General features: G+C 31.1%; 3 protein-coding genes across 5 annotated transcripts in view; 2 read left to right on the top strand and 1 right to left on the bottom strand.

Annotated features, from left to right (window-relative positions):
• Positions 1-7718, top strand: part of LOC122403897 (sodium-independent sulfate anion transporter-like) — a 28040-nt gene extending 20322 nt beyond the window's left edge. Inside the window, exons 7-11 of the mRNA XM_043407691.1 lie at positions 390-692; positions 3784-3929; positions 4091-4261; positions 4357-4510; positions 7498-7718. Coding sequence (XP_043263626.1) covers positions 390-692; positions 3784-3929; positions 4091-4261; positions 4357-4510; positions 7498-7538 — 815 coding nt within the window. The 3' untranslated portion in view covers positions 7539-7718. The remainder of the gene's footprint in view (positions 1-389; positions 693-3783; positions 3930-4090; positions 4262-4356; positions 4511-7497) is intronic.
• A 513-nt stretch (positions 7719-8231) lies between these two features.
• Positions 8232-10935, bottom strand: LOC122403898 (galactokinase-like). Its single transcript, XM_043407692.1, has 6 exons — positions 10593-10935; positions 9651-9837; positions 9415-9557; positions 8995-9292; positions 8598-8919; positions 8232-8519 (listed from the first exon to the last, which is right to left on the bottom strand). Exons 1-6 carry the CDS (start codon positions 10752-10754, stop codon positions 8450-8452), a joined length of 1182 nt encoding a protein of 393 aa, XP_043263627.1. The 5' UTR covers positions 10755-10935; the 3' UTR covers positions 8232-8449.
• Positions 10936-14020: 3085 nt separating this feature from the next.
• Positions 14021-16376, top strand: LOC122403906. 3 transcript variants are annotated; one of them, XM_043407705.1, is made up of 9 exons: positions 14021-14185; positions 14314-14500; positions 14711-14823; positions 14908-15125; positions 15187-15247; positions 15363-15491; positions 15564-15896; positions 15982-16064; positions 16158-16376. In XM_043407705.1, exons 2-9 carry the CDS (start codon positions 14458-14460, stop codon positions 16282-16284), a joined length of 1107 nt encoding a protein of 368 aa, XP_043263640.1. In that variant the 5' UTR covers positions 14021-14185; positions 14314-14457; the 3' UTR covers positions 16285-16376. The 3 variants fall into 3 exon arrangements, with proteins under 3 accessions (XP_043263640.1, XP_043263638.1, XP_043263639.1); XM_043407703.1 differs by having other exon boundaries at positions 14688-14823; XM_043407704.1 differs by lacking the exon at positions 15982-16064 and having other exon boundaries at positions 14688-14823; positions 16158-16268.
• Positions 16377-18894: the final 2518 nt, after the last annotated feature.

Below are 18894 nucleotides of genomic sequence, written 5' to 3'. Positions count from 1 at the left end.
ATTAATTATTTAGCTACGGTCGATAACTGTAAACCTACCGAATAAAAATCTCTTTGATTTTTTCGATTTAGTCAACCTTGAGAGCTGCAATTACCTACGCCAGTGTTTAAAAGTTACTAAAAATTAATAAAAAAATTATCTTGTATTCCCAAAGGATAGCTAAGTAAACTGCAAAAAAAGAATCGTAACGTCAGATGTAACATTTCCTAAAAAAAAATTAAGAAAAATGGTTCAATTTTCCCTCCCTTAAGTGGTTGGTCGCCGCATTTTTGTATCGAAATATTTGCGTATTCTCAAAGTGCTACGCCTAGATTTAGCGAGCAATTGTATGGCTGTTATTATGAATACTGTAAAAAGTCTGGAATTTATTGAGAATCGCGTGTTGGTAGATGAAGGTAAGCCAATCGACGCGACTCAAGAAATGCTGGCGTTGGGTGCATGCAACGTCCTGTCGGCTTTCGTTTCATCCATGCCTGTTAGCGGTGGCCTCAGCCGGGGAGCGGTGAACCATTCATCCGGAGTGAAGACTACACTCGGCGGTGTTTACACTGGTCTTCTAGTACTGGTTTCGCTTCAGTTCCTTACGCCGTACCTTTATTTTATTCCTAATGCCGCGCTCGCAGCAATCATCATCGCCGCGGTCATCTTCATGGTGGAACTACACGTAATCAAGCCCATATGGCGAACCAAAAGTACGTCCTTCCATCTACATTTTCTTCTTTATGGTACAGCGATTGGCAATCATTACCTGAATCATACTTAACGAACAATTATTATTACTACGAGAAGGTAGCAACTTTTTTTCTAATCAAACACTGGGGACAAATATTTCTCTCCTCAGGTACTTACAGATTAATATTAACTGAAGATGGAATATACAATATAAACGTGAGAATATTGAAGATTAAACGAAACAAATAAGTAACTTTTATTCAAATTACAGAATTAATATTAAACTTAAAAGTGGACAGTATAACGAGTATATGCAAAATCCTATAAACTCTTATATCTATGTATTCTTTTTAATTAAAAATGATATGTAAAATGTGTAAAAATGTTTGGCCTCTAATATCAACAAAAAAAAGAATCGTAATTGTATTTATTATAAGCACAATTACAACTGATATACAAGAATTTCGTAAACAATATTTTTGTCAGCGATACTTCTTGATACACTGGTAAAATTAAAGTTATTTATGAAAATTGAAATGTTAAAAAAAAAGGATTTGTTGAAGGATTTATTTCTTAATTAAAAATAATAGTAAAAAATTCTTTCCTAATTCTGCTGAATAGATGATGGTTCAGTGTTTGCCAAAGTGGACAGTATAACGAGTATATGCAAAATCCTATAAACTATTATATCTATGTATTCTTTTTAATTAAAAATGATATGTAAAATGTGTAAAAATGTTTGGCCTCTAATATCAACAAAAAAAAGAATCGTAATTGTATTTATTATAAGCACAATTACAACTGATATACAAGAATTTCGTAAACAATATTTTTGTCAGCGATACTTCTTGATACACTGGTAAAATTAAAGTTATTTATGAAAATTGAAATGTTAAAAAAAAAGGATTTGTTGAAGGATTTATTTCTTAATTAAAAATAATAGTAAAAAATTCTTTCCTAATTCTGCTGAATAGATGATGGTTCAGTGTTTGCCAAAGTGGACAGTATAACGAGTATATGCAAAATCCTATAAACTCTTATATCTATGTATTCTTTTTAATTAAAAATGATATGTAAAATGTGTAAAAATGTTTGGCCTCTAATATCAACAAAAAAAAGAATCGTAATTGTATTTATTATAAGCACAATTACAACTGATATACAAGAATTTCGTAAACAATATTTTTGTCAGTGATACTTCTTGATACACTGGTAAAATTAAAGTTATTTATGAAAATTGAAATGTTAAAAAAAAAGGATTTGTTGAAGGATTTATTTCTTAATTAAAAATAATAGTAAAAAATTCTTTCCTAATTCTGCTGAATAGATGATGGTTCAGTGTTTGCCAAAGTGGACAGTATAACGAGTATATGCAAAATCCTATAAACTCTTATATCTATGTATTCTTTTTAATTAAAAATGATATGTAAAATGTGTAAAAATGTTTGGCCTCTAATATCAACAAAAAAAAGAATCGTAATTGTATTTATTATAAGCACAATTACAACTGATATACAAGAATTTCGTAAACAATATTTTTGTCAGTGATACTTCTTGATACACTGGTAAAATTAAAGTTATTTATGAAAATTGAAATGTTAAAAAAAAAGGATTTGTTGAAGGATTTATTTCTTAATTAAAAATAATAGTAAAAAATTCTTTCCTAATTCTGCTGAATAGATGATGGTTCAGTGTTTGCCAAAGTGGACAGTATAACGAGTATATGCAAAATCCTATAAACTCTTACATCTATGTATTCTTTTTAATTAAAAATGATATGTAAAATGTGTAAAAATGTTTGGCCTCTAATATCAACAAAAAAAAGAATCGTAATTGTATTTATTATAAGCACAATTACAACTGATATACAAGAATTTCGTAAACAATATTTTTGTCAGCGATACTTCTTGATACATTGGTAAAATTAAAGTTATTTATGAAAATTGAAATGTTAAAAAAAAAGGATTTGTTGAAGGATTTATTTCTTAATTAAAAATAATAGTAAAAAATTCTTTCCTAATTCTGCTGAATAGATGATGGTTCAGTGTTTGCCAATCACTGCTATACTAGAGGTAAACAAACTATTGTGTGCAAGGTTTAAGGGTTGTTAGAACTCATTTTAAGAAACAAAGTTTTATTAAACATATGCAACAGTAGTTCTATAAATGTGATACACAAAAATATTATAATAACTGATAACATATGTTATTTCAGTGATGGTCAAGAGACACAAAAATAATGGCCAAAATTTAAATTTTCTTATTTGACTTTGTTTATAAAATATAGCTATCTTTATACTCCGGTTATGTATTGTTTTCCTTAATAGGAAATTAAAAAGTCAGTATTATGTAATTTCCTTGTCATGTTCTACGTCAGTGCTTCTACGTCCCCTGTCTACCACAGATAGAACTCCATTTATCTAAACCCCTCGGAGGATTCTCCCCAGTGCCTATTGATTTTTCGTTCTAATAACTGAAATTCACGTTCAATTAAGCGGTTTCAGTTGCAATACTTCGGTTAACTGACACTGAGTTAAATTTCATGTATATCAAGCTACTTGAAAAGGCAGACGCCAAATTAACGCTATATTTCTTTGCCATTGTTTGTTAATTTTTTTGCATCAGAAACAATGGCTTAATATTCAACTATTGTGTCCATTGTTTCTCGAGAAACGGCCGATGCAAAAAATTAATTCTTTGTCAAAAAATTAACGAAAAAATATAGCATTAATTTTCACACGTTACGAAACACGCTGTATGGATAATAATATGATATCGTTTGTGATAAAGACAATTGGCGCTGACATCACATCACGAGGATGCATGACTGAATTTAGCAAAGTTCTCCGTTCGTTTCGTAATCGTAAAAATTCCTAACCGTCTCGATATTATACAGGTAGCATATTTTTTTTATAAACAATGAGTTGATATAAATATACTAATTGTTGTACAGTTTGTATATTTTTACCTTTAAACATTGCATTTGTAGTTTATCCGTACCCTATACTTGTTAATTGTTATAAATAAGAGTTTTAATTGGTGCATATTTGTTAAATAAAAAAGTGTCAGAAATAGAACTACATACATGTAACTTTGTTCCATTTTTTTTCAGAAATTGATCTCGTACCAGCGGTAGCCACGTTTTTGTGCTGTCTTTTTATAAGGCTCGAACTAGGTATAGTAATTGGTATCGGTATAAATGTCTTATTCCTACTTTACGCTTCAGCAAGGCCGTCGTTACGAGTTCATAAAGATACGGTAAGAGAACTTTCATTTTAATACATATATGTATGTACATTGACTTGCTTAGCAATTAAGAATGGAAGTAAAAGTGTATCAATCACGTTTAAATACGAAACGAATAGAGATTTTCTACAATTTTTCTTAACTCGCGTCCAATATAATATTTTTTATTGCAGAGCGTAAACGGTTGTGAATATCTCGTCATAACACCCGACAGAAGCCTTGTATTTCCGAGTGTCGAGTACGTGCGAGCTGTAATTAGTAAACAGGGTACGAGGCAGGGAACTGCAGTACCGGTTGTCATAGATTCCACACACATTCAAGCAGCAGATTTTACTGCTGCGAAAGTACGTTTACACAATACGTTTAAAAACTGAAACTACAAAATTACGAATCTCACGAATGATATTAGCTATACTTTAATTATACATAAATTATTTAGGGCGTTAAGAATCTAACGGAGGATTTTTCTAAACGTGGACAGCCTTTAATCTTTCATAATTTAAAACCGAGCGTCATCGAAATTTTCAAGGGCGTGAAACCTTCAGGTTTAAGGTGTAGTTCCAACGAACTCGAGCTTAACGACTGCCTTAAAGGTAACTAAAATATCATTATTTATGATAACTAATGTTAAATAAAATCAATTTTATAATTACGTATTATTCGATGCGTTTACCCTGAAAATTCAGGGCATCGTGCATGTACAGGGTGAAAGGCATGCTTACTTAAAATATCTTGTAAATTGTGCTTGAGATCTAAAAAAGATTCGGAGATTTCGAAGCAAAGGGTATAGCCGAATAAGAGGGTCAAATGTGCCCTTGAACCAAATGTGACATACGATGGATCCATCGATAGAGCATCAAGAAAAAACGTCCTGTGCCAAATTTTAACCCTCTATCTTGTTTGGAAGGGTAGTTATTGAGAAAATTCGGATTAACAAATTTCTGCCTATTTCCCCTATTTATTCGAGTAAAAAAATTATGAAAAAAATCTGGTGCATTGTGGTTATTGAGATACGTGTTTGAGAATTTTTTCCGATTTTTCGATTCCAAATCCTAGGTGTGAAAAATTGAAAACGCAAAAAAACACAGAAAAATACGGATATCGTTTTGAAGCTTTCGAGGCACTAGATTTATATAATTACAGTAAATGCGTATTATCATTGGTTATCTCCCTGAATTTTTTCAGATTTTTTGGTAGGGTGCGCCGTAGTAGCAAAAGTGAAAAACCGATTTTTTCGACGTTTTTCGCGTGAAAAAGCATCTTATACTTTGAATTTTTGTATTCTCTTTAATAGATAACTATATTGTATGGTTTTAAACATTTCTATGTTGAGCAGAACAGTGTATACAAAAAGAAATGCAAAAATAAGTCGCGAAAAAAAAAAGTGCAATGCGCGATATATTGAGAAGTATCAACGGTATTTTTAAGAGCTGCGATGGTGCAGTAAGTAAGTTGCTTAACTGTAAGACTGCTGCAAACTTTTTGACACGCGTTCGCGTCCTGCTAAAGTACATTTTTTTTATTATATTAATTTTGTTTTTTTTTCAATTTCTAACTAAACGACAGTGAAAAACTTATTTGTTTATTAATATTCAAAAAATATTTTCACCTAAAATATAAGCTCATATTCTTTTTATTGAAGAATCTTCTTGCAGTAGGTACTGAAATTTTTGGACGAAATTAAACAATTTCCAATCATACTAAAAAAATTATATTTAGTTACAAGGATCGATTACAAGCATTTTAGGTGAATAGACATATCCCCGAAATCCTACGCGCTTTCGTGAAAATAATTCTTTACCGAAAATCTAATGTGAGGCTTCCTTGTTTAAAATGTCATAACTTCTGAACGTATTGAAGGATTTTAATGTTTGAAGCGGCAAATAACGCGTATTTTGGTGAAGAATATGTAGGCATTATAACAATACTGTAAAAGTTGTACCCTAATCCCGTAAAGTTAGAAAAACCCCATAAAAATGGTCCAATTTTCAAATTAGGCCATAACTCCTACAATAGCGAACATATTTCAATGAAAATTTTTTCTGAAGTAGAGCTCATCGGTGCCTATAAAAAAGTATTAGACATTTTTTCTGTAGAGCGTGAAACAAATTTATTAAAAATGAAAAACAATTTTTTAAGAAAAATCAACCAAGGGGTAGGTGTCTAAATTTTTCGACGAAAAAAAAATTTCAAATCGTTTTGAAAAAATTATTTCTAGCTAAGGGAGTCAATTACAATTATTTTTGGTGAATAGATATACCCCCGAAATCCTACACAGTTTCGAAACAAAATTCAAATAAACATATCGCGCATAGCACTTTTTTTTCGTGACTTATTTTTGCTTTTCTTCTTGTATACACTGTTCTGCACAACATAGAAATGTTTAAAACCATACAATATAGTTATCTATTAAAGAGAATACAAAAATTCAAAGTATAAGATGCTTTTTCACGCGAAAAACGTCGAAAAAATCGGTTTTTCACTTTTGCTACTACGGCGCACCCTACCAAAAAATCTGAACAAATTCAGGGAGATAACTAATGACAATACGCATTTACAGTAATTATATAAATCTAGTGTCTCGAAAGCTTCAAAACGATATCCGTATTTTTCTGTGTTTTTTTGCGTTTTCAATTTTTCACACCTAGGATTTGGAATCGAAAAATCGGAAAAAATTCTCAAACACGTATCTCAATAACCACAATGCACCAGATTTTTTTCATAATTTTTTTACTCGATTAAATAGGGGAAATAGGCAGAAATTTGTTAATCCGAATTTTCTCAATAACTACCCTTCCAAACAAGATAGAGGGTTAAAATTTGGCACAGGACGTTTTTTCTTGATGCTCTATCGATGGATCCATCGTATGTCACATTTGGTTCAAGGGCACATTTGACCCCCTTATTCGGCTATACCCTTTCACATTTTTATATGGTACAGCCTAGTTTTTATGACGGTACTCGATGAAACTCGATAAACATCGTAAGAGGGAAAGGGAATCCCCTAATCCCCTCCAGTGTTTAGGTTCTTGGCTCGACCATTTACCAAGTGTTAGGTTATAAATTTAGTTTGTAGGTAGTGCGTCATCATTACGTCTCCCAATGGTATACAGGGTGTCCCACGCAACTGGAACAGGCTATACTTCTTAAACGATTGTGAATAGAGAAATATGTTATAAGTCACAGTTGAATGGTATCAAACGATGCATAATATGCAACTAATTTATGCACTTTTTTTTTAAACAGAAACCTACATTTTTGACTGCACCAATCGATGTAGTTTCTTAAGCTCTACATAAAAGTACTATCATACTTATGCCCTAAACTTATTTGTTAGGAAGTTATCAGCGATAAAAGTTCTCTAAATTATGTTTCCATTTTTAAGAAAAGTGCAGTTTTTCGATGCATCAATGCACAGGAGTGCATAAAATTAGTTGCATATCATGCATCGTCCGATACCATTTAACTTTGACTCGTGACATATTTTTCTATTCCCAACCGTTTAGGAGGTATAGCCTGTTCCAGTTGCGTCGAACACCCTGTATAAACGCATACAAACAAAAGTCTCGTTTATTTCCAGAATTTTCAAACGTTCCGGCAGCTATTGCAAATAGGTATTGATAATGCTTAAGACATTCATGGAAATTCCGTCCTGCAACTACTCTTCTTATCTTGTAAGCATCGGTATTATATGTATATTAACATGAAGATGGACGACACTATAGAATATAATTATAGACAATACTACTGTAAGGAAAGTAACGTTTCTAGTAGTTATTTTAAGATATTGATTTGCTCCGACAAAACAGATATTTACGTGATATTTACTTCATCTGTAGACAGACGAATAAAATAAAAATGTGCTGACCGTTTAAACGTTATATTATCAGTATAATAAACCAATACCAAACCGATAATACACCAATATTGTATCGGAGGAGTTAATTTAAATATGTCTAAGAGTCTGAACAAAATCGGTTAATCCAATTAAATTAAATGTTCACGCTTTGGGTATAATGACCAATTGATTTTGTTAACACGTTATGTAAGCACGTCTTTCGCAGACTGCCGTCCATCAACTCTTATCGTCGTTCGCCTACACGTCATAAACAGTCGCTTCCAATGCTGAAAATCTTATATTTAGGTACTTCTCGTCTTTAATGAATTCTTAAAATGAGAACTCATTTCACTTAGATGCAATTTAACAAACATATTTTCTATTCCAAATAATTAATTATTTACATCGTAATCTTGTTTAATTTTCTACCGCGTAATTTTTAATTTTTAATAGAACGTTTCGGTTTTCCTTTTTTCTTTATTAACAAATTTAGACATGTGTAAGTTTACATCTTCCGTGTTCTTAAATGATTTTGAATAAAGAAAAATCAAATAGGACAAGATCTTCTAAGTAGAGTGGATGGGGTAAAACATCCAAACCAAATTCTAATAATTTTTTCTATCCAGTCGTGAACAGTATCTGAAAGAATACTTTTATAATTCCACTTCTTAATTTTTTTTTATTAATGTATCATTTAATTTATATTTAGGATTCTCGCTCCCATCGCAGGTTTTGCAATATAAAATGTTGCATTCCCAGGATATCTATAAAAAATATACTTGTAAAAGCAATTAATAATTAATAAAGCTATAGTAATATTAAAAAATGAAACAAAATCTGACTTTGACTTTATATGTTTGATGACTTCATCCAGTACATCTGTTTTTAGTAAAGTTACTGTACAACCCCCAAAACCAGCACCAGTTAGACGACTTCCTAAAACACCACTTATTTCTCTTGCTGCTGACACCAAGGTATCAAGTTCTTTGGAAGAAACCTCATAGTCATTTTTTAACGAATCATGACTTTCGTTCATTAACTGTCCAAACTTGGTAAAATCTCCCTTTTCAAGTGCCACTACTGCATCAATTGTTCTTTGAATCTCTGTTATTACATGCCGACTTCTTTTTATCATTTCTTCGGATGCATTTTGCGATCGCAGAACTAAAATTAAAACAGAATGCAGGAAATAAGTATTAAATAAAATTTTATATAAAGACGAATTTCTTTTCTTTTTACCTTCAATATCATGTACAGATGCTTCGCGCAAACTTTTTTTATTCAACTTCTTTGCAGCTTCGTAGCAACAATCTCTACGTTCACAATATGCGCTTGAACTTAATTTGTGAGGAGTATTAGAATTAGTAATAAGAAAAACATATTCGTTTATTTTTGACATAGGTATTTGCTTTGTATTAAGGCCTCTACAGTCGAGAAGTAGAGCATAATCTTTCTTCCCCATTACAGAAATAAATTGATCCATAATACCACAAGGAACTCCAGCAAAATCGTGCTCTGCGCGTTGGCATGCCAAGGCCTGAAACATATCGTGTACTACTTTCTGTTATTTTGTATGTAATGTGAAAGAGTTGAAAAAATTAAATGTGTAAAGATTAACATTAGTCAAATTTAAAATAAAATAAATATTCTGATTATTACCTTATCTTCTAGCTTATTTGCTTGTGCGCCGGTTAATGCTTCTAAAAATGTGTAAGTAGCAACTTCTAAAGCAGCTGAACTGCTAAGACCAGCACCAACTGGTACAGACGAGACAATTACAGCATTGAAAGCTGGTACATCGCCTGAAATTTGTATTTAATTAAAGTTAATTACATATTACTAGTTCTATATTAATTAAATAATAAAAACAAAACAATATATAATACCAAACTCACAAATAAAATGTGCTATACATCCTTTTACATAGTTAGCCCATTTTGGCTTTCCTGGTTTCAAACTGTCACGAGCAACTACATCAAACTCGACTTGCCTTTCAGAACTAACTGTCTCATTGAGAGAGATAATTTTATATTTTTTTTCATTACTACGCTTTCCAGCTATGACAGTTACTATAGGCAATGCCTAAAAATTAAAATAATCTACTAATGTAGTATACTTTTGTTTATTATTACTATTGTTAATATTATTGACATAGTTACATGGTAAATGTGCATAATATCAAAAATTTTATTTATATGTTTTAATTAAAATTTTTACTTTTTTAATAATGCAAGATAATAATAAAATGAATTTTCTGACTGTTATCTAATGATTATTGCTATTATTAATCAAATTTTTTAAATTATAAATAATCCATATTACAAATTTAAAAAATTACATATGAAAATTAATTTCAAAATATATAATTAATATTTTTACATTAAAATCACAATTGATGTTGTAGTTTCGATCAAAATCAAAACTGATATCGAAATGTAAAAGATAAAAATATTTTATACCTATACTGATTAAGAGTTACACAATCACACATAATTGCAATAAATTTGATTAGATATTTTTATTAAACTTGGGCTTATGTAATGTAGATAAATATATTACCAATTAAAAAAATTTTATTTCCTTTCCAGTTTATTTTATTAGAAATACTTGCATAAATGACAATATTCTCGAAATTCGAAATGTATACATGTACATATGTATATACATGTATAGTGAACGTACCGACTAGCATTTGAGATTGATGATTGTAGGTAGAAAATTAATAAAAAATTCGAGAACAATAAATGAAAATGTAATACAACATTAATGAGAATACATGGAAATTAAAAATTGGAAATGATAATACGCTTAATTTATATCAACATCAAGTATTTTACCATAGGTAAAACGAAACCTTCGTTATAATCAGTGTGTTCCCCGATCAAATTTACACGTCCCGGTGCGCAAACACAAACATCTGCATTCTCATCGAATTCCTTTGCAAAAGCTTCCAAAGCCTTCAGTTTGATGTCATTCACAGAAGGTATTATCGCAGCCATTCTTATTAGTTTTCTTATCTCAGTTTATATTTTTAATCGCTTAACGTTAAGTTTCACAAGATTTTATGAATATACAGGTTGATTTTTAATAATCCATCGATCAATCACATACGAGTTTAATCAATAATAGTTTGTGAAAATGAACGAAAGATCACCATTTGCGCGATTATGGCACACTGAATAACACCATCGACGAATACTTCGTCTTTAATAATACTAGAGATAAGAATATTCAATGTGTATCCACGAAAGAAAATTAATATCGAACATATCTTATCAGTATACTCTGTATCTATCAGAAACTCTGTATATTTCCATACAGTTACAGAGATATAAATGTAACAATTATCTTTTCATATACAATACTTAACAATTGATCTAATCGTCGGAGCATGTCGCGTGTTGCATAAATATTCAACATATTTGAATGAGAAAACCACGCAGGAAAAGCAATATGCGCGCTACAAAGGCAGTCGAAGTAGTGACATTTAATGAATTGGTATAAATGATACTATATTACTATACATATAACATACATTGACAGAGATGCCAGAAAAGCACCGCCGGGTGCACACGCGCGCATGCCAGATACGCGTACGTGAGCTCGTGGAGTTTCGGAAAGTCGACAAAGGCAAACTGACGCATACCCTCTTTCTCGATTCTCCGAAGCTGCCCGAAGTAATTTCGGATCGCCTCGTGGGAGTCGAGAGAGAAAGGCTCACATTTGCCTTCGCGCTCTAAACAACTGAAATCCGACCTCCCGTCAACGGCATACGATTTGGATTCTCGACTGCCCAGGCATTTTTACTTTCCGACCTATGTAGGCGCACATAAGCAAAGTACCCATAATGAAAAAAAAATTTTGTAAAATTTATTTTACGGAAATACACGTTTTAAGACCTCCTGATCATATTTTAATTATTGAAAAAAAAGACATTTTTTTTTATTCCCATGTATGAGCACACATATGTATATTATTAATACGATTGAATATAAATAGCTGAATGAATTTAAATGAAATTTTACATTTAAGTTTTATGTTCTCATTTCAAAGGCGTGTGGACGGATTCAAATACGTGAACACTAAACGTAACGATGTAATTATATTATTTAATATTTACTAACTATTTAACATAAAGAACATAAAAGAAAGACATAAAACGTAAACGTAAAAGATCATAAACGTAAAACTGTGATTGCTCTCGACTAACGTTCGATACAGAGTGACGTTCCTGCAGTCAAAGTCGACCCTTCCTTATTCCAATCTTATAATAATGATCTAAACAAAACGCACGTTCGAGACGCAGTCTCTAAAACGTATTTCAGCTTAAACCTAAACACCTTACTCGATACCTACTCTAGCTTGTTAGACTAAACACTCCTATCGACGCAAACGATAACGGTTCTCCTAGCCACACACATACACTCCTTACAGATTATACCTCTTGTTTCATAGTTGTTCCGATATATAGACATAATGTATAAAAAATCTTTTAAATGTTTCATATAAATCTTAGGACGAATTAAATTTTATATAAAAAAAATTATATAAACTTTTTCTCTATCTTCTCTAGAAAAGAAAGCATTAAATTAAATCTTATACATTACATGCTTACTTAAATCGCATTGAAAACGAATACCACAAATGTTTTAGAATAATGTGCAAAATGTGATTGCGATTTTCGCTAAGACAAATTGAAAACTCGTTTCTAACAAGGAAAAGTTGGAATGGTACCAGGTTTTGGGTTAGGTTTTACTTTGAGATATTATTTAAGTTATTACAGGTACTTATTCTCAGAAATAGAACTGTGTTCACCACTAGTCAGCGTGGCGTGAGTGATGAGGTCTTTGCCTGCAAGTTCCGAACTTCTTCTGCTCTGCTGGTTCGAACCCTGCTTGAACTTTTTTTTTTTATTTTTTCAATCATACTTTAATCGTACACTAAATATGACATTATATTTTTGTCTGACCTTCGAATATTTTTTTTTAAAGTTAAATTTAACCGATTACATTTAACATATGTTATTTTCAATGTACGAAGTACATGAATCTGGATGGTACTTTTCACAAAAACAGTCAAAACATAAAAATTTCAAGCACCACGTACATTTACTGAAAGTTTTGTTTTCACAGAAATTACAAAATTTTGTATCTAACTCTGATGGAAAGGCCGCTTCATTTACATTGATAAAATGTGAACGATTTTCGGATAGTCGTACCTTGTAGCTCGTACTTTTTACCTTATACTTCAGGTAAAAAGGGATATAGCTGGGAAAAACAGTTTTATGACATTACCTGCTAACTTATGTTACTGTTCTACAATGAAACGCTATGTTTTGTACCTTTAAAAATATTCGACTATGTCCTTTTAAAATTTAAGATACAACCCATACTTTGTATTAAACTGGCAAACGGGATCACTTTTCCTTTGTTTCTAGTTAGTTCTATTTAGTTCGTCATAACCAATTGATACGGTTATTTCAAAACAATCGAGGAAAATCATTATTAATTAATTTCTGCAATTATTAATTCTACTGTTTTGTTTATGTTATAAAAGTAAGAACTCTTCTTATTGAAAAATACCACAGCGTGCACAATACTGGTAAAGAGTGGAATCTCATTTTAATTTATTAATTTTCAATCTTAAAGTATTTTGATTTTCAAAAATCGTATTAATAATATACATATGTGTGCTCATACATGGGAATAAAAAAAAATGTCTTTTTTTTCAATAATTAAAATATGATCAGGAGGTCTTAAAACGTGTATTTCCGTAAAATAAATTTTACAAAATTTTTTTTTCATTATGGGTACTTTGCTTATGTGCGCCTACATAGGTCGGAAAGTAAAAATGCCTGGCCAGTCGAGAATCCAAATCGTATGCCGTTGACGGGAGGTCGGATTTCAGTTGTTTAGAGCGAGAAGGCAAATATGAGCCTTGCTCTCTCGACTCCCACGAGGCGATCCGAAATTACTTCGGGCAGCTTCGGAGAATCGAGAAAGAGGGCATGCGTCAGTTTGCCTTTGTCGACTTTCCGAAACTCCACGAGCTCACGTACGCGTATCTGGCATGCGCGCGTGTGCACCCGGCGGTGCTTTTCTGGCATCTCTGTACATTGATGTCAGTGCCTGGTCCGTTTAAATTTCGCTCTTAATTAGAATGCAGTTACATGACTCTGTACTCGACGGTGAGTTTCAATTAATTCCCGTTGTGGCGCTATGTGCATTAAACCTATGTTCACGCGACAGAGTAACAAAACAGTAACAATGAGTACGTGGCTTTAAGTTAGCTTAAAATGACAAATATTCAATCATTAAGAATTTTTAACCGATGATTCTGTTTATTTAATGAAACAATTGTCAGTCCATGACAATTATCCTAATTGATAATGCGATGACGGTCTCAAATCCACTTATCAAAGAACTGAAAGGTAATTTTGTGATGTCAGATATTCTTAGGTTACAAAATTATTTTACGAGTGAAATTAAATTTAAATTTTATGAGAAACAGTTCTTGTCATGTTTCGTTTGTACCATTATTAATTTAATTTACTTTCAGGTTGGACAAGAAAGTTAACAGAATGTGACAAAGAAATTGATGATGAAAATACAGATTTGCTTTATTTTTGCAAATGTTTAGAAAAATGTTTACAGAAGGGTGTATTATTGCGCTTAAATAATGTAAGTTTTGCAAAGTTGCCTGATGCTTGGTACTGGTTGGAAGAAATCACTGAAAAACATTTCAGGTTTATAAAAAAAATATAAATTATTTCCTATTGTATATTTTTAAATTTAATGGAAATCATTTACGATTGTTAAATTACAGTGATATTTTTGTACAATTTTAAATTATTTTTAGTATTTTAATAATTACAATACTTAAAAATATTCATGTTACTTTACGTTAAAAAAAATAAGGTAACATTGTTTTAGTTCCTGTTCTACTTACTCTTTAGCGGTCGAACAAGTGAAACAAAACCCAAAAGTGCATACACCTAGTGGATGTCTTAGACTTTTAATTAGAACATGTTTAATGCGAAAGTGCCTTCATATGCCTATAGAAATGCTGGTATATTTAAATTATTAAAATTTTGTTACCTTTTATAATTCCGTTAATGCTTTTATAACTATTATTATGTGAAAAATTCCATAGGTCAGGACACCATTAATGGCTACAGACTATTATGATAAAAACAGTATTCTAGGAGATGACATTCTTGGTGAAATATTTCTATCAGTATTGCTACAAAGTAGTAAACTAAATTTTAAATTAAATTTACGAAATTCTAGTTTTTTGGATGAATCTTGGCAGCTGCCAGAATGTGTGGCTCTGGAATTAGTGCCATGTAAAAGTTTAGGTATTTCTGTGTGGTAAGTAATTTGAATTATAAGCCAAATTTTTTACTGTAACTGATGCACCTTGTTGTCACAGTTTTACCAAAGGAAAAGCTTTAATAGTTAATTTGGATAAAAATTCAGTAGCTGCCGAAGATGTAAGAAATTTAATACTATTTTTTTAAATTTTATGCATGCACGAAATAAAATAAAAGTTATAATATTAGAAAATGTGGATATTAACTTCAATTTCTGCTATTGTTTATATACTAGGATAAAGTTGAGATTGGGAATGTGTTAGATGAAATAAATGGAAATGCTATAACATCAAATACTAAAGGCCAGTTGCGTAAAATTATGAGGAAATCTATGGGCCAACCAGTGTGTTTACATGTAATTAGAGTATGTATCTTGAAATTACATGACATTATTTTAATTATAGACAATTATATTTTCAAGATTATGAACTTTTAGCATCGAAATAAAGAAACAAATGAAGTGTATGCTCCAATAGTACAGCTTATAAAAAGCTCGGGTATTGAGAGTATGACAAAAATTTTAAAAAAATTTAATTCAGAAAAGCATGACGATGAAAAAACTGAGGTATCTAAGCCAAGAAACAAATCATTGAATGCTGGATTTTCTGTTAAATATTGCGGTTCTGTATATATTGGCACTGAAGGAGATGTTAAACAAATTGAAAGGGCAATCCTACAAGTTCTGAAGTCGGAAGAAATGAAATTAGTTCCTGTAAAATTTGAATGTCTAGAAATCGGAATTAGAGTAACAGAGATCACAGAGGACACAGTATGTGAACATAACTTTAGCATTTAGAAACGAAGCGCTTAGAAACTTACGATAACTTAACAATAATTTTTATTTAAACGTTTAGATAATATGTAAACAAAGTTACATGGAAATCTCGTCTTGTGGTCGTACTGCAAACATTCCAAATTATTTTGCATTTATTGCAGGGTAATATAATTAATATTACACGTTTTTCAATTTAAATAATAAATTATTTTATTTTATTAAATACGAATTATATATAATTAACTCAATTTACAGAGATACTAACTGCAATTTAGCAACCAAATTTGATGCATATATATTTTACCATCAAAATGAAAATGAAGTACAAACTATATTACAAAGTTTGGGCCAAGGATTTCAACGAACACATTTTGCAGTTTAATGGTTTTAAATAAAAAAAAACGACTGTATTGAAAATTATTTCATGACGAAAACTATATTTAAAAATTCACACTACGAATATTCCAATTTACGTTATCTAGTCAATGTTAATAAATTGTATTTTTCATTCATCTTAAACTATTACCAAAGTTTTCGCTCTAATAAAATTTTATTCTAAATATGTTGTATGTAAAAACGTTTATGATTCTATGTTGAAAAATTTATGATCTTATGACGTATTCTTTTGTTATAAAGTCATAAAATGTAAAAATAAAATTGTTCATATCACGTGTAAAAAAAATTTCCCATTTGCTACAGTACATATCTATAAATATGAAACTATGTGATATTAATTCATAATTAAACACGATATTTTATCTTTCACTATATTTTAGATATTTACGCACTGTTAACATAAATGTATTCATCGGACAATCAGTTGTATTTATAATCAAAAGAATATATCAAAATAAATGACTCTAAACTTTACTATACATCATTTACGTTTCTGTTTTTTTAAATTTTTCTGAATAAGAAACACGACGACAGCGCCGCGCGTCGGTGGTTTCCCTCTCTCAAGCGTATTGAGCTCGTGTAGCGTCAGAGATGCCAGAAAAGCACCGCTGGGTGCACACGCGCGCATGCCAGATACGCGTACGTGAGCTCGTGGAGTTTCGGAAAGTCGACAAAGGCATACTGACGCATGCCCTCTTTCTCGATTCTCCGAAGCTGCCCGAAGTAATTTCGGATCGCCTCGTGGGAGTCGAGAGAGCAAGGCTCACATTTGCCTTCTCGCTCTAAACAACTGAAATCCGACCTCCCGTCAACGGCATACGATTTGGATTCTCGACTGGCCAGGCATTTTTACTTTCCGACCTATGTAGGCGCACATAAGCAAAGTACCCATAATGAAAAAAAAATTTTGTAAAATTTATTTTACGGAAATACACGTTTTAAGACCTCCTGATCATATTTTAATTATTGAAAAAAAAGAAATTTTTTTTTATTCCCATGTATGAGCACACATATGTATATTATTAATACGATTTTTGAAAATCAAAATACTTTAAGATTGAAAATTAATAAATTAAAATGAGATTCCACTCTTTACCAGTATTGTGCACGCTGTGGTATTTTTCAATAAGAAGAGTTCTTACTTTTATAACATAAACAAAACAGTAGAATTAATAATTGCAGAAATTAATTAATAATGATTTTCCTCGATCGTTTTGAAATAACCGTATCAATTGGTTATGACGAACTAAATAGAACTAACTAGAAACAAAGGAAAAGTGATCCCGTTTGCCAGTTTAATACAAAGTATGGGTTGTATCTTAAATTTTAAAAGCACATAGTCGAATATTTTTAAAGGTACAAAACATAGCGTTTCATTGTAGAACAGTAACATAAGTTAGCAGGTAATGTCATAAAACTGTTTTTCCCAGCTATATCCCTTTTTACCTGAAGTATAAGGTAAAAAGTACGAGCTACAAGGTACGACTATCCGAAAATCGTTCACATTTTATCAATGTAAATGAAGCGGCCTTTCCATCAGAGTTAAATACAAAATTTTGTAATTTCTGTGAAAACAAAACTTTCAGTAAATGTACGTGGTGCTTGAAATTTTTATGTTTTGACTGTTTTTGTGAAAAGTACCATCCAGATTCATGTACTTCGTACATTGAAAATAACATATGTTAAATGTAATCGGTTAAATTTAACTTTAAAAAAAAATATTCGAAGGTCAGACAAAAATATAATGTCATATTTAGTGTACGATTAAAGTATGATTGAAAAAATAAAAAAAAAAAGTTCAAGCAGGGTTCGAACCAGCAGAGCAGAAGAAGTTCGGAACTTGCAGGAAAAGACCTCATCACTCACGCCACGCTGACTAGTGGTGAACACAGTTCTATTTCTGAAAATAAGTACCTGTAATAACTTTAATAATATCTCTAAGTAAAACCTAACCCAAAACCTGGTACCATTCCAACTTTTCCTTGTTAGAAACGAGTTTTCAATTTGTCTTAGCGAAAATCGCAATCACATTTTGCACACTATTCTAAAACATTTGTGGTATTCGTTTTCAATGCGATTTAAGTAAGCATGTAATGTATAAGATTTCATTTAATGTTTTCTTTTCTAGAGAAGATGGAGAAAAAGTTTATATAATTTTTTTTATATAAAATTTAATTCGTCCTAAGATTTATATGAAACATTTAAAAGATTTTTTATACATTATGCCTATATATCGGAACAACTATGAAACAAGAGGTATAATCTGTAAGGAGTGTATGCGTGGCTAGGAGAACCGTTATCGTTTGCGTCGATAGGAGTGTTTAGTCTAAGCTAGCGTAGGTATCGAGTGAGGTGTTTAGGTTTAAGCTGAAATACGTTTTAGAGACTGCGTCTCGAACGTGCGTTTTGTTTAGATCATTATTATAAGATAGGAATAAGGAAGGGTCGACTTTGACTGCAGGAACGTCACTCTGTATCGAACGTTAGTCGAGAGCAATCACAGTTTTACGTCTATGATCTTTTACGTTTACGTTTTATGTCTTTCTTTTATGTTCTTTATGTTAAATAGTTAGTAAATATTAAATAATATAATTAC

The sequence above is a fragment of the Colletes gigas genome, unplaced genomic scaffold (assembly GCF_013123115.1).
Source record: "Colletes gigas isolate AHSC1104 unplaced genomic scaffold, ASM1312311v1 Colletes_gigas_Sc00084, whole genome shotgun sequence".
Lineage (NCBI taxonomy): Eukaryota > Metazoa > Arthropoda > Insecta > Hymenoptera > Colletidae > Colletes > Colletes gigas.
This window is presented reverse-complemented; position numbering and strand designations above follow the sequence as displayed.